Here is a 15927-nt window from a genome sequence, read left to right as displayed (position 1 = left end):
TATTGATAAATTTCCATATAAAATTGTGCATAAGTCGGGACAGCATAATCGAGTGGCGAACACTTTGAGTAGGCGTGTGTATTTGATCAAGACACTTAAAGTGTTGAGATTGTTGGGTTTGAGTACTTGAAAGAATTATATGCGACATACAAGAATTTCAAACATGTGTGGGAACAATGCATGTCTCAGCAACCGTCAAGAGATTTCTATGTGCATGACGGGTTTCTCATGAAGGGAAATCAGTTGTGCATCCCTTACACATCTCTTCGTGAGAAAATTATTCGGGATTTGCATGGTGGTGGCTTAGCAGGGCATCTTGGCAAAGACAAGACTATTGAAGCTGTTATGGGAAGGTATTATTGGCCAAGAGCAAGGAGAGATGTTTCTATTATTGTGGCGACGTGTTATATATGTCAAACAGCTAAGGGGCACTCTTCTAACGCCGGTCTCTACATGCCATTGCCTGTTCCCAATGCTATTTGGGAAGATTTGTCTATGGACTTCGTGTGGGTCTACCGCGAACCCAACGAGGTATGGATTCTGTTTTTGTAGTGGTTGATAGGTTTTCCAAGATGGCGCACTTTCTCCCATGCAAGAAGACAGCAGATGCAGTATCTACAGCCAAACTGTTTTTCAAGGAGATTGTTAGACTATATGGAGTCCCTAAAACTATTACTTCGGATCGTGATACAAGGTTTTTAAGTCACTTCTGGATTACCTTGTGGAGAATGTTCGATTCATCTTTGAATTTCAGCAGCACAGCACATCCCCAGACTGATGGACAAACAAAGGTGGTGAATCGTACCTTAAGAAATCTGATTCGTAATGTTTGCAAAGACAAGCCAAGACAATGGGACCTAGTCATAGCTCAAGCGAAATTTGCCTACAACAATGCCGTGCATAGCTCAACATGAAGATCACCATTCTCTATCGTATACATGAAAGTTCCTAATCATGCATTAGATTTGGTAAAATTGCCAAAGGTACCAGGTTTCAGTGTTGCAGCTAGTGACTTAGCCCAGCACGTTCAAGCAGTTCAAAAAGATGTTAAGCAAAAGTTGCACAAGGCAAATAAGAAGTACAAGGCAGCAACAGACAAACATAGGAAGCACAAGGTATTTGCGGTTGGAGATGAGGTCATGATATTCTTAAAGAATGAACGAATTCCAGCAGGACAGCAAAACAAGCTCAAGTCAAAGAAGTATGGTCCTTACAAGATTACAAAGAAGATCAATGATAATGCTTATGTTGTGGATTTGCCAAATCATATGGGTATTTCCAAAACATTCAATGTTGCTGATCTTTCTTTGTATTTGTCGGACGTTGAGTTGTCATACCCAGATCATAATTTGAGGACAAATGCTTCTCAAGTGGAGGTGAATGATGCAGTCACCAATCAAGACCCTGCCCAAAGCCGACCCAACCACGCCGAAACAATATTTTAATACTTCTTAAGTTTTAGAATTCTACTTAGTTTAGGATTCTACTTTATGTTATTTTAATACTTCTTAAGTTTTAGAATTCTACTTGATTTAGGATTCAATTTCATGTTTCTACTTGATTTATGATTTTACTTCACGTTGGATTAGGATTTTATTTTTATTAGGATTTTAGTTGGATTTTGTTTACAAATATTAGATGGATTTGGATTAGCCAAATACTATAAATATGCCTAGGATTTAGAATTTATAATCAAGTTTTAATCAATCAAATTTCAGCAACTTATTTGGGTTTTTTTAGCAAAACAGTCTTGTTTTTATATCTTCTTGAAAGCCAAGTTTCGGCCATTAAAGTTTGCCCTTTCAAGGGTTTATTTTGGTGTGTTTTTTCACACACGCTGCGTCACCCCCCCCCCCCCCCAAAAAAAAAAAAAAAAACCGAGCTTTTCAAGTTTTGAAAGAATATCCCCCTCACCACAGATATAATGCTGAAAAAAGATTTCTAAGTTAAATATAATGTCAACTATTTAATTACAAAATACATTGACAACTTCATCTAGTTAAGAATTAATAGAAGAAGCAGGCATGCGTTCAAATGTGCATAGGAGTAGAGAGAATTAATCTAATATAATAGAGGAAGGTATCTAACTCCGCCTGGGATGTTATCCACCGCCGGTCCCAAGCCCGGATAAAGAAGGAGGGTTGTGTTAGGTAGCCGACAGCCAACGTAAAACTTAGTCGGATCTAAAACATGAACTCTAGACAAATTATGAAAAATCGTTTGGACATAGACATAACCCTTCATAGCGACGCGCTACATTGCCCGCGTGTAGTGTCAAGTGAGCTAGGGCCGCTGCATCGGCGGTCGGATGTAGTGACAAATGAGCAAGAGTCCCCGCATTTGCTTGGACAGATGTGGGTAAAGAAGCTAGTCCTAAATCAAAATCAAAATCAAAACCAAAATCAAATTCAAAGTCAAGGCCAAAAACAAAATCATAGATTAAGGATTGGGTCATAGAACATAGGAACATTAACAAGCAAATCTATGGAAGTGGTAGATGTGATGATTAGGAGAAAAAAATTAATATTATGTGCCTTCAAGAGATGAGATGGGTGGGGAAAAAAGCAAAAACTTTATCAGAAACTGACTATAAAATATGGTACACAGGAAATGATCGAACGAAAAATGGAGTGGTGGATAAAAGCTTAGTAGATGAGGTAATGGATGTAAAGAGAATAGGGGATAGGATTATTATGGTGAAGGTTAGTCTAGGAAGAATGACTATGAATATCTTTAGTACATATGCACCACAAGCAGGGTTAGGTGATAAGATAAAAGCAAAATTCTCGGAGGATCTAGAGGGAGTCATACAAATGATACCGAGAGCAGAGAAAGTGATTATAGGAGGTGACTTAAATGGGCACGTGGGTAGAGACGGAAACGGCTATAGAGAGGTACATGGAGAGTATGGATTTGAGGAAAATTAATAATGAGGGTAAATCTATTCTAGATTTTGCTATGGCATATAGGCTCATCATAACCAATACTAGGTTTAAAAAACGGGACGAACACTTAATCACATAAAAAAATATCACATCAAGCACCCAAATAGATTACTTCCTCATGAGACAAGAGGATCGGTTATGTTGTAGGGATTGTAAGGTGATACCGGGAGAGTGTTTGACTACTCAACATAGATTTCTAGTACTTGATGTCCAAATAAAAAATTGGAAGAGAAAAAATCACATAAAACAAAATCCAAGAATCAGGTGGTGGGATTTAAAAGGGGAGAAACAACTAATCTTCAAAAAAAAATTAAGAGGTAGAAGGGAATGAAGAAGGACAGACAAACCAAATATGGAGAGAAATGGCTAACACCCTGAGAAGCACGGCAAAGGTAGTCCTTGGAGAGACAAATGGTAGAGCCCCTAACCTTAAGGAGTCTTGGTGGTGGAATGAAGAGGTACAATTGAAAATTAAAAATAAGATAACTTGCTATAAGGCTGTATATCAATGCAACAATGAAGAAAATCAAAAAAATTATAAATAAGCAAGAAATGCAGCAAAAAGAGCTGTTAGTGAAGCAAGGTCAAAAGCATATAAGAATCTATATAAACGACTTGATACAAAAGATGGAGAAAATGATATATATAAATTAGCTAAAGCAAGAGAAAGAAAAACACAGGATTTAAATCAAGTGAAATGCATAAAAGATGAAAATCAAAATGTATTACTGAATAAGGGAGCGATTAAGGAGAGATGGAATGAGTATTTCACAAAATTATTCAATGATGGTGGCGACACAAGCATAGTTATTAAAGGCGCGCCTAGGAGCAAGGCGCCAGTTTGGCGCCTCGCCTGGGCTGAGGCGAGGCGGTTTCTGCAAGGCGCTCACCTTGCAAGGTGAGGCGCTGAGGCGAGAGGCGCGCCTCATGAAACCCGCGCCTGCATCCTTTCTTCCTCTCCTCTCCAGCATCCCCTCTTCTCAGTTTCAGCATGTATACATCACTACTTATTTACATTTTCTTTTATTTATATTTTACCTTCCATTTACTTTAATACATAAATGTAAATAAGAAAGTACCCCCATTTGGATTCAATAAAAATATCTAAAAAATCAAAATCCATAAGAATAAGAAAATAGAATTTTGATTTTAGTACAAACTCAGGATTTAGCGATTTTACCACCCCCAAAATACATACCTACTATTTCTTGAAAAATTCATTAAAAATCATTTTAACAACAATAAATATTAACTATCAAAATACCGGAAGATAGTTTTTCAAAATAAAAACATTTTCTTATATGTCTCCTTATAATGCCCTAATCTTCCAGACTTAGAAAAAATGCGCTAATCTTCCAGACCTAGAAAAATAGCATTTTTCAAAATGAAAGCATTTTCTTGATTGTGGACTTGTAGTGTTTATTGATTGTGGAGAATACTAAAGCTATTCCAAAATGTCCTCCATCAATAAAACAAGAGATTGGAGAGAAAAATAACAGGGAATCAGGGATGAGCAAAATATGGCACCGTAAAATGATGATTTTTAATTTGGTGAAGGGTATGATGATGATGATGATTAAAACTTCTTTATTGATTGTGGACTTGTAGTGTTTATATGTTTGTTTAGAACTTTGCACGATGATTGGTACTTGTTTGAATTTGAGACTTTAAGTTTGAACTTTGATGATGTTTCTAGTTTAGAAATTGCATGATGAATGAATTAACTTTGATGTTGTTAGTTTAGAATTTGAAGATAATGAAACATTAATGATATGCATGTGTTATTATTGATAATTTGATAGTTTTTTATGATTTTACAAGATTTTGAGTTTTTTTTCTAAAAGGTGCGCCTCGCTTCGCAAAGGCGCGCCTCGTCTCGTGCGTCTCGCGCCTCAGGCTCCAGGACCCTTTGCGCCTCGCGCCTTTCAGAACTATGGACACAAGAGTTAAGTTGGGACATCTTAGTAACTCCGAAGAGAACGTGAGCTATACATTTTATCGACGCATAAGTTCAAATGAAATAAGGCAAGCATTAAAAAAGATGAAAAATCATAAGGCGGTGGGACCAGATAATATACTAATAGAAACATGGAAATGCACGGGAGAAGAGGGCATCTCCTGACTAACGCAATTATTTAACGCGATCCTTAAATCAAAAAAGATGCCAAATGAGTGAAGGAAGAGTATTTTGGTTCCTATATACAAGAACAAAGGAAATGTTCAAAACTGTGAAAACTACAGAGGAATTAAGTTAATGAGCCATACCATGAAACTCTGGGAGAGAGTAACAGAACAGAGGCTCAGAAAAGAAACAAAGGTCTCAGGAAATCAGTTCGGTTTATGCTTGGTAGGTCAACAGTGGAAACTATATACCTACTGAGGCGCCTAATGGAAAGGTATCGGGATCATTAGAAAGACCTACATATGGTGTTTATAGATCCAGAAAATGCCTATGATAAGGTCCCTAGAGAAATATTATGGAGGGTTTTAGAGAAGAAAGGAGTCAAAATAGCCTATATACAAGCCCTTACGGACATGTATCACGATGCAGAGATAAGGGTCAGAACATGCAAAGGGGATACTGAACCGTTTAAAATTACAATAGGACTGCATCAAGGTTCTGCACTAAGTCCATACTTATTTGCTCTAGTAATGGATGAACTCACTAAAGATATTCAGACAGAGGTGCCATGGTGTATGCTATTTGCAGACGACATAGTATTGGTGGATGAAACAAAAGAATGAGTGAACACTAAGCTTGAGTTGTAGAGAAACAATTTAGAATCTAAGGGATTTAAATTAAGTAGTAAGAAAACAGAATATATGGAATATAAATTTAGTAAGAATGTAAGAGTGAATGATGTTATAATAAAATTAGAAGACCAAATCTTACAAAGAAAAGACCATTTTCGATATTTGGGATCAGTGATTCAAAAAGATGGAGAAATTCACGAGGATGTCACACATAGAATTAAGGCAGGCTGGCTAAAATGGAGAAATGCATCAAGGGTGTTATGTGATGGTAAAATCCCATTAAAACTGAAAGGAAAATTCTATAGGATAGCTATAAAACCAGTCTTGTTGTATAGCTCAGAATGTTGGGCAGTCAAATACCAGCATGAGCAAAAGACTAGTGTAGCGGAGATGAGGATGTTAAGATGGATGTGCGGCCATACAAGAAAAGATAAAATTATAAATAAAGTTATTCGTAATAAGGTAGGAGTAATGCCAATCGAGGAGAAGATGAGAGAAACTAGACTAAGATGGTTTGGTCACTTGAGAAGGAGACCAAGAGACGCTCTTGTGAGGAGAGTTGATGAAATAGAACAATTAGTTAAAAAAAGAGGTAGAGGCAGACCCAAGAAGACTTTGGGAGAGACATTAAAGTTTGATATGAAGTGTATGGATCTAAATGAAAATATGACAAAAGACAGAAATACATGAAAATCTAAAATTCACGTAACCGACCCCACATAGTGGAATAAAGCCTGGATATGTTGTTGTTGTTGTTAATAGAGGAAGGTATCTTCAATTTTTTAAGGGATGATTTAGTATTTTATTTCATCAAGGTTTTCCAAATAACCAAATTTTCAAGCATGAGCTCCAAATGAAATTTTAAAAATTTATTTTCAATAAACATATTAAAAAATTATATTATTCCAGCCTTATCTTAACATATAACATTGCAGAAAGTTGACAACACTTCCTACAGAAGGAAAACAATTCTTGCGGTTATCACATGAAAAAGCAAAGAAAAATCCTTCTGTTATCTTTTTGATCTTGCTCATAAGCTTCACGCTCGTATATAATGAAAGGGGCAATCCAGAAGTCTTATATGTGATACAACAATAAAGCAAACGAATTCCATAACTCCATGGCTGATTAAATGTTTTATCAAAAGCAACTACAAAAATATGTTATTAACAAAATAAGCAAGTAAAAATATTCACATAAGAAAAATAAAACTTGTATTTTGAAACTCACAAAGATATAACTCTCTTTGTTTTTGAATCACATTTTACTCCTTTCCACCCACAAGGATCAGGATCCTCTGGCCTCCACTGAAGTAGGACACCGTCTGAATTCACAATGGCTGTCCTAAAGCTTACAAGAACCTCACCTACAAATCAAAATCAAGATTTTAGCATAACATGATAAAATCACAGTAAAAACCAGAAAAGTGGGTGGAAAACAGGGGAGAGAGCCTGTTTCACAATGTATAGAAATTGGCATATCCATTTCAAGCAGGTGCCATAAAGCAGTGAAATTACGGCTGACTGGGATATCCACCGGGCAACTAACCAAGTTATGCTCGCCAACCACTACTATGAAGTCGGGAAGTGATCACTTAAGGAATTCTCAGATGAAAGTAGAATATCCAGCAGTGACTTCCCCATCTAACTAACATTGATAACCCAGAAGAAAAGGAATAAAACAAGAAACACATAGAAAGCAGAAAACCATACCATCAGGACTGAGAGCTCTTGCATTGTTCACCATAACAGAAAGTAGAAGAACATAAAAAAGCAATAGCTTTTGAATATCGATAGAAAGGTTGCCCATTCTGGCACTGGGAAAGCGTAATAGAGTTGCTATAAATCATCTGGCTCGCCTTGAAGATATAGTTATCTGGTTAGCGATGCCATCTACCAGGTGAAGACACAAATAGAAACAGACAAAATCCTGGAAGAGAAAAACATATGTTGTCATTAACAGTTACATAAAATAATTACAACATCTTCAAATCTGAAATATCAATAGCATATTTAAGCTGCATCAGCCCTTGGAAAATATGCTAGAAAGACTTGGTAAACAAAGTATTATATTTGCCCAAAACCGCAATACATTTATTACAAACAAGCATAGATTGTCTAAGAACTACACAAATGAATAATGAAATTAAGAAAAACCCTCAATGAATAATGAAATTAAGAAAAACCCTCTCCCAGGGAAATATGTAAATAAAAAAGGAACAAGTGACTCCTAGTAAACAATGAATTGATGTTCTGAATCTCCTTGTTATTATGCTGATTAGTTCATCCACAATCTTTTTGCTAGATAATCAATGAACAAATTTTAATGAAAGTAGTACTCTGCATGTTGTATTGCTAATGTATCACAAATACATAAATAACCCTGCGCGGGGGGGGATTCACACCTAAGGTAATTGTAAACTAGCCATAGGCTATTCTTATGAGAAAAATCAGTCTCCAAGCATGATGACCAAATCTGCAGGGAAAATATTCCTTGGGTAATTTAATAATTCCCTAAAGTCATAGCCAACCCTCCATGGGAAATTCTCCTTAGGAGATTCAACAATTCTCCAAATGTAATCTATATGGACAATTCTCCTCAAGAAATGCACTCCAAGGGTAGTCTCCAACTCCACATAAATAAATATCCTTGAAATGCTTAATAACTGTGCAAGGGCAATTATGTGGAAATTCACTATAGATAATTCTCCTTGGAAAACTCAATAGACCTCCAAGAGCTCTCCCCTCATGAATTCACTATATAATTATCCGTGGATGTTCTCCTCAAGAAATTCACTCCAAGGGAATCTCTAACTCTCCATTTATAATTCCACCCAGGATACTCAAATAAGCATCCAAGGATAATCTCCAACTCAACATATAGCATCCAATTGCCCCCAACAAGTTAGTTCTTTGAGGGCGCCTTCAATTGTAAGAATGGTATAATGTCATCCATAAAGCATTTAGTGAAGATGTTTTCGAATTAGCCAGAGCTTTGCTAACATATCAAGCAATGAGAAGTGAGAACACTTTGGATTAGCATAGTAAGCACATGCCAAATATTTTGGGGAATAAAATTGTCATTTGCATATAAGTAACAATAGGCAAGAATATTCACAAGCACACAAAAATTTAAGATCATCCTTTTACATTGCACAAAGAATAGGACAAACATAATGCTATTATGTCTAATCACATGACTGCATTCAAGTCTGTTATCATTAATGTCAAAGAGAATCCTTTGTGTCCTGCCAAGAGATGCCTGCTCAGCAATCAAAATAAGCTCTCCCCTCTGCCCTCAAACCCCTTCCACTTGAGCAATCTTGTCATGCAACTCACCCAACTAAGTATGGAAACTTTGATATCAAGCATGGTGCAACGTAATATTCATCCTATCCTTAATCTAATTGAATTACATCTGCTTCAGGTCTGCATTGCATAGTTACAGAATCCAACCATACAGCAAGACAACCAATGGGCCAAGTCTTCACAGTAGCCAACAAGTCATCGAGGAAAAAGAATATGGCATCCATAGGCACCAGTAGGTATACTTCCCTTAGGTCTGCAAATAAGATGTCTTCACTTGATAGCGCATTTGAACGTGAGCCATCCTCACCAGCAGCAAGGGCACATGTAGTTACTTCACGGATATCTACCCCATCAATTGTATTCCCCAGCTAAAGGCTAGGACTTATTCAAACATTGCATACAATGGTGCCTTTTATCTCTAATACCTCCACACTCTGATATCTATTGCTCTTCAAGAGCTACAGCTATTCATGAGACAAGGTATCTCAATTGGAGGGGCATTTTGTTGGGGCTATGAAAACTAAGGCTATACTCTAGCATTCAACCATTTATAGAATGAATGAATGGTTCTTTTAAAGAACCGTTGAACCATTCAGTAGTTTGGTCCATTTCTGTTTGATTCAATGGTTCTTGTGTGTAGTTTAAGAAATATTTTATCCTCTAGTATTTTGAAATTATTTCAAAACATAGTATTTTAGAAAAAGAAATGGAATGATACTTGGATTCACCACTTCCTCTAGACAAATCAATGATTGCATGTTAATGGATCAATAATTGAGAAGGTTAAGCATCAACTTGATATTAAAAATGTCTTCTTGCAAGGGATCATACAATGCGATACACATGCTCAACAATATGAATTGAATAGTGAATCACGTTTTTCTTTGCATTGCAACATATATTGCATGTATCATAAGGAAAAAAAAAATGTGGTTCAAGGGGACTTTTTGCAACCTGGTCAATGCGAACAGTCCTCAAAAATGCAGCTGAGGTTAAAAATCAAATCAGTTTAATATTCAAACAGTCATGCAAGACTGCAAATATGGACAGTCATATGGGAATCCAAACAGTCATAACAGATCCAATGCAAATTATTGCTGGCTACTGAGTTCAAAAGTATAAATCAACAACTAGGTTAAAAAACATTATGATAAGCATATGAACAGTCAAATATTATTGCTCTCCAAGAAAGCTTACTTCTGGTCTCTGAAGAATGGTCTCTGCCCAGTATATGAACAGTCTCTCTCAGCTCTCTCCACTCTTTCCTATCTGTAAGACTTATGGTTAATTTTGGATTCCTGGTAGCTCTTGTTAGTGTGATACAAGGTATCAAAATTATTAAACTTGGGTCAAAATTATTGTTTGAGTATTTTATTCATGTTATAGGAATAAACATCTTTCATATTATTTTTTTAAGCTATTTATCAAATTGTTACTGTATCATACAATATGATACAATTCATGATTCACGATGCAGAAATTAGGCCTTCCAATTCACGATACATATCTTGATTTCATGAATATGCATGGGACCTTAATAAGGAAGTTTATGGACAGTAGCTCCAGGGTTCTTTGCTCAAGAATATCAACTAATATATAGATTGAAGAAATCCTTATACGAATTAAAGCAGTATTCTCATGCTTGGTTTGGAAGATTTGATAATATTACTATGTAGTCTGGCCTTTAGTGAGGGGTATGGATTATTCTACTTTTTATTATCATGTCCAAGCGATAGACTATGGTTATTAGCATATGTAGATGATAATCTAATTAATACCAATGATACTAAGGGTATAGTTGAGCTAAAATCACTTCATATTCTAAGTTTCGAACCTTAAATAATAAATATTTTTTGGGTACAGCTATTGGGAGGTCCTGCTTTACTATTATTATTTCTCAAAGCAAGTATATTCATGATATATTATTTACAGTGATCTAAAAATCGGCACAGGTTGTCGCCTAGGTGCCGCCGAGGCACTAGGCGGCCACTGGCCGCCGCAATTATGGCCTAATCGGCCCCCTTAGGCGTTGGCCCAGCTAATCGGTACCGGGCGGCACCTAGTCTGCCAAGGCGGTCGCCTAGCCGCATGAACCACCTAGGGTGATTATGGCCTAATCGGCCACCTAATCCATTTTGTATGTTAGGTTTTTTGTTTCCTCTTACCCCTTCTCTCTCTCGTCGCTTTCCCCTTCTCTCTCGCGCACACCGCCACCAACTGTCTCTTGCGGAGTCACCGTCGCCGCTTGCCCTTTCTGTGAAAGGAAGTGTTACTTGAAGTTGTGTCTTTACTGCTTTATGTTGTATTTTCTCCTCTGTGTAATTATATTGTACTGCTATATGTTGGTAGTCTAAACTAGTTTTATTTCATACAATAATGTTCTGTTTTGCGGGCTTTATGTTTGTGCGCCTTGTATCTGCTAAGTCATTGAGTATATAATCAACGGCTCTTCTATTCTTTCTTATTTTCTTGATCATTCTAAATTCCAGATTTCAGTTCTCGAATTCCTCTCTCTCTGTTTTCCCTAATTACTACCTCTGTGTATGCTTTTACATGGTATCAGATGAGGGTGAAGTGTTTGATAATCCCTCTCTTTATTGTACTATCATTGGCTCTTTTCAATATTTAACATATACTAGACCAGATTTATCCTTTGCTGTAAACAAAATTGGCCAGTTCTTATCATCCCCTAAACAGCAACATTGGGTAGCCTACAAGAGACTTCTACGGTATGTCAAGGGTACCTTGGGTCTAGGTTTGTTCTTTGCACCAGCTCCCCTTGATTTACCTTTGGTAGTCTATACGGATGCAGATCATGCTGGCTACAAAGTCAGCAGGAAATCTACAAGTGGGGTATGTGTTTTTATTGGTCAGAACCTGATTGTTTGGAGCTCCCGAAAGCAAACAGTTGTGGCTCGGTCAGTTGGAGAGGCTGAATATAGAGCTATAGCCCAAGGGATAACTGAAATTTTATGGCTACAATCACTGTTCTCAAAGTTGGGTTACAGGTGTGGTCCTACTCCTATAGTGTGGAGTGATAGTATGGTTGCAAAGAGTATTGCTGAAAACCTGGTATTCCACTCTTGCACCAAACACATTGAAATTGATGTTCACTTTGTGAGAGAAAAGGTTGAAAGTGGTGCTGTTGAAATTCGGTATGTGCCTTCATTACATCAGTTGGCTAACATATTTACTAAGGGATTACCTAGTAGGAGATTCAGGTTTCTATGTGAAAGGCTCAATCTAAAGAAGTCACCTATACAATCAGTCTCAAGCATTAATAGCTCTTCAAGCAAGCAACCTGACAGAGGAGAGTCACAATTGAGGAGGAATGTGAAAGGAAGTGTTACTTGAAGCTGTGTCCTTACTGCTTTATGTTGTATTTTCTCCTCTTTGAAATTATATTGTACTGCTATATGTTGGTAGTTTAAACTAGTTTTATTTCATACAATAGTGTTTTGTTTTGCGCGCTTTATGTTTGAGTGCCTTGTATCTGTTGAGTCGCTGAGTATATATCAGCGACTCTTTATTCTTTCTTATTTTATTGATCATTCTAAATTCCAGATTTCAGTTCTCGACTTCCTCTCTCTGTTTGCCCTAGTTACTACCTCTGTGTATACTTTTACACTTTCTATCTCAACCTCTCTCGTCACACGCCGCCGCCATCTCTTGCAGAGTCGCCATCGCCGTTTTCCATTTCTGTCATAGCCTCTCTCATCGCACGCCGCCGCCATCTCTCGTGGACAGTGGACTTGCCGCCGTCGACCATCGTTCCACTCTCTAGTTTCCAATTCTCTCTCTAGTCTTCCTCAGCCTCCAGTAAGCAATAAGCAAGCAGCAAGCGTTGCTGCTTGCTGCCTTGGGCGTCAGCAGAAATGTTTTACCAAAATGTTTTATATAAATATTGTTTATATATATATAAACAGCGTATACATATAAATATATATAAGTTTCATTTGTCTTTTTAACTTTGATTTATCTGAAAATAACATGAAATTATATTAAAAACTTAAAAAAAAAAAAAAAAAAAGAGTCCGCCTAGGCATCCTAGGTGCTAGGCCCCAGTCTAGCGCCTAGCACGTTTTAGAACACTGATTATTTAAGATCATGGTCACCAGCCTTTGAATACAAAAATACAAATTGGGTGGTTCTCCATCAAACAAATTATCTACTATGCCCTATGTGGTACTGTTATCTTTTTTTTTAGGTAATTTAGTATTACAGAATGGAACAACACCATTTGGGAGTAAATGATGGTTAAAAGATAATCTAGAAAAGTTCAAAGTTCAAAATTCACAATCTATGAAGTTGATATGTGATAAACAAGCAACAGTTTGTATTGCTCTTAATATTGTGTTTCATGAAAAGATTAAATGGATTGTGATTGATAGTCACTTCATCTGAGAAAAATGCTACAAAGTGTAATCAAGAGAATTTATATCAAGTCAGACGATCAACTATCAAATTTCTTTATAGAACTGTGGGCAGCTAAAATGAGCTTTATTTGTAAAAACTTGAAACATGTGACATATATGCTTCAACTTGAGGGAACATGTTAATGGTATATTTATGTACTTAGATGTATTTACAGGAGTATAATTGTAAAGTCAAAAATGTACATATGTTAGAAATAGATACAGACATAGGCCGTCCTAATTAGTTGTCCATCATTCTATTATTCTATGCAAAGTTTAGAATGTTTAATATATCCAGGATAACAGCATAAATAAACGATGGAGGAAAAATAATCTATAAGCAAACAAACAAGAAGATTATAAATTTCACTACTCCCGAAATATACTCCTAGTTGTTTATTATTCCTAATTTGGTGAATTTATTTACAGGCAGCAAAACATTTCATAAAATAGATTGGGACTTTACCAGATATTATGACTACTAAATTATTCTAAAGTAACTCTTCCGTACTTTAACTAGATAACTCTACTAATAGGTATAAGATGACATCTAACACAAGATGCTCATCAATTTAGCATCTAAGGATAGAACTTGAAGGCGTGATCTTGTGTGGGTAATTTAGAGACAGACTCTACCAACTAATAACCAACAGGAACTTAGATTTGTTCCTCACTTTGCAACTACGCTGTTAAAAGCCCCGGCCGAAAATATTGTGCAGTAACATTGTGGAACCAGTTTCTTCAAAAGAACGCCCCATTTCAACTTCAATATTTTCGTCTCTCCACCTCAAACGTTCAAAACTGACGGCCTCGAGCAGCCTACAAAATCACTTGACCCGAACATAAACCCTACAAGCTTTCACCTTCCTCAAAATTTGACACCCACAAGCACCAATTTTCGAAACAAATTTACACAATTGGAGCTACTAGGGCATCAAAAACACAAAACACAACTTCAGAAACACTGGCATGATACGCAAAAAGCAGAAATAGAACAAGCAAGCACAGTGCTGCCGGGATCGAGACTGGATACACCAACGAAACAAACTAGCGAGATAGATTAACCCATTTTTCGTGCTTCCTTTCACTTCAACTTCAGTAACCCGCAATTGAAAAGGAACAGAAGAAGAAAAAGAGAAAATCAGAGAAGAGATACACATACCTGGACTCGATCTGCGATTACGTTTTTGCAGCCAAGGCCAAGCTGCAAAAGGTAATAGCCGCTGCGCGTCCTTGTGGAGCCTTGGATTCCGGATTCGAGGAGGCAAAATGCGACGGTGAGAGAGTTCACAAGCGACTGGCTAATACATTAAATGACAAAGTGGACAGGTGGTGGAATTGAAGGGGCATCGCCCAGAGCTAGCAAGAGAGTGATGTGGCTCGCACGTGCCTGACTATGACCTCTCGCGGGTGCCACAACTGCGACCGACGCTCTTGCTTCTCGTGGGAAAGGACTTTCTTGGCCCTGGGGCTGTGAAGAGAACTTCCCCGGCTCGGAGACTGTTGAAGAGGGGCAGGTAGGGGAAAAGACGAAATTTCCCCCTCTCCCTGTTTTGACTGGGTTGGTTTTTTGGGTTTAGATATCATTATTTATTTATTATTTAAAGGAGAATGACGATAAGCGTTGCCTCCGTTTGGGAATTCTCACAATTACCTTTGTTTGGCTCTTTGAAGAAGGGGTAAAGAGGAAATTTCACCCTTACCCCTTTGACTCAATTGAATTTTTAGTCAAAAATATCATTATTTTTTTTTTTTAATGAAGATAAATGTCTCTTTCTGCCTTTCAGTTATTTGGGAAAGGAGCAAGGAAGAAATTTCACTACCTTTTCCCTATGGCTTAATTGATATTTTCAAATATCAAAATATCGTTGCATATTATAGAAAAAAATCACAATAAATAAAGATAATTTGATGAACTAGCCAAGTCATCCTGTGCCTCACCATCCTAAAAAGAATGGTAATCTACACTTACACTTCTTGATAATTCCATTAATTTATCTAATCTTATTTTAGTTTACATTTGATATCCAAGATCACTCTAGTTTATTTTTTTGTTTTCTAATATTACCTTTTATTAATTTAAAATTCAACAAGTTGACAAACTTACCAAATTATAGTACATTTAATTAAGGTCATATAGATAGATGCACGCTAAATTTAAACAAAATCAAAATTATAGGAAATCTCAACAAACTAAACTGAAAACACTACTTTTTTTTAATGGAATATACTCTATTATTTTTTAAAAATTATTAGTAACTTGACCTAATGTTAAGCCACATCCTTCAAGATTTGATCTCATGACCCTTCTACAAGATGCTTCAAAGGACTAATTGCTATGTTAAGTGTAATTTTTTTTCTTTCCTTTTTAATCCCAAACCATCACATTTTCCTTATCACGAGACAAAAGAAGTTGGACCTACTAGGTCCTATTTTCAAATGACTATTCTTAACTCAAAATTATTTATTATACAGTGATAATTTAATCAAATTAACTTGCGCATC

The 15927-nt window shown here is 36.6% G+C and overlaps 1 protein-coding gene across 3 annotated transcripts in view; it reads right to left on the bottom strand.

Moving 5' to 3' along the window:
* Positions 1–14752, bottom strand: part of LOC127814075 (LRR receptor-like serine/threonine-protein kinase FEI 2) — a 79985-nt gene extending 65233 nt beyond the window's left edge. For all 3 annotated transcript variants that reach the window (XM_052355312.1, XM_052355310.1, XM_052355311.1), the window contains exons 1-3: positions 14585–14752; positions 7412–7628; positions 6930–7065 (exon numbers count right to left, since the gene is read on the bottom strand). In XM_052355312.1, the coding sequence (XP_052211272.1) occupies positions 6930–7065; positions 7412–7508 (233 nt within the window). In that variant the 5' untranslated portion in view covers positions 7509–7628; positions 14585–14752. The remainder of the gene's footprint in view (positions 1–6929; positions 7066–7411; positions 7629–14584) is intronic.
* Between the last annotated feature and the right edge of the window lie 1175 nt (positions 14753–15927).

Source organism: Diospyros lotus, chromosome 12 (assembly GCF_014633365.1).
Source record: "Diospyros lotus cultivar Yz01 chromosome 12, ASM1463336v1, whole genome shotgun sequence".
Lineage (NCBI taxonomy): Eukaryota > Viridiplantae > Streptophyta > Magnoliopsida > Ericales > Ebenaceae > Diospyros > Diospyros lotus.
This window is presented reverse-complemented; position numbering and strand designations above follow the sequence as displayed.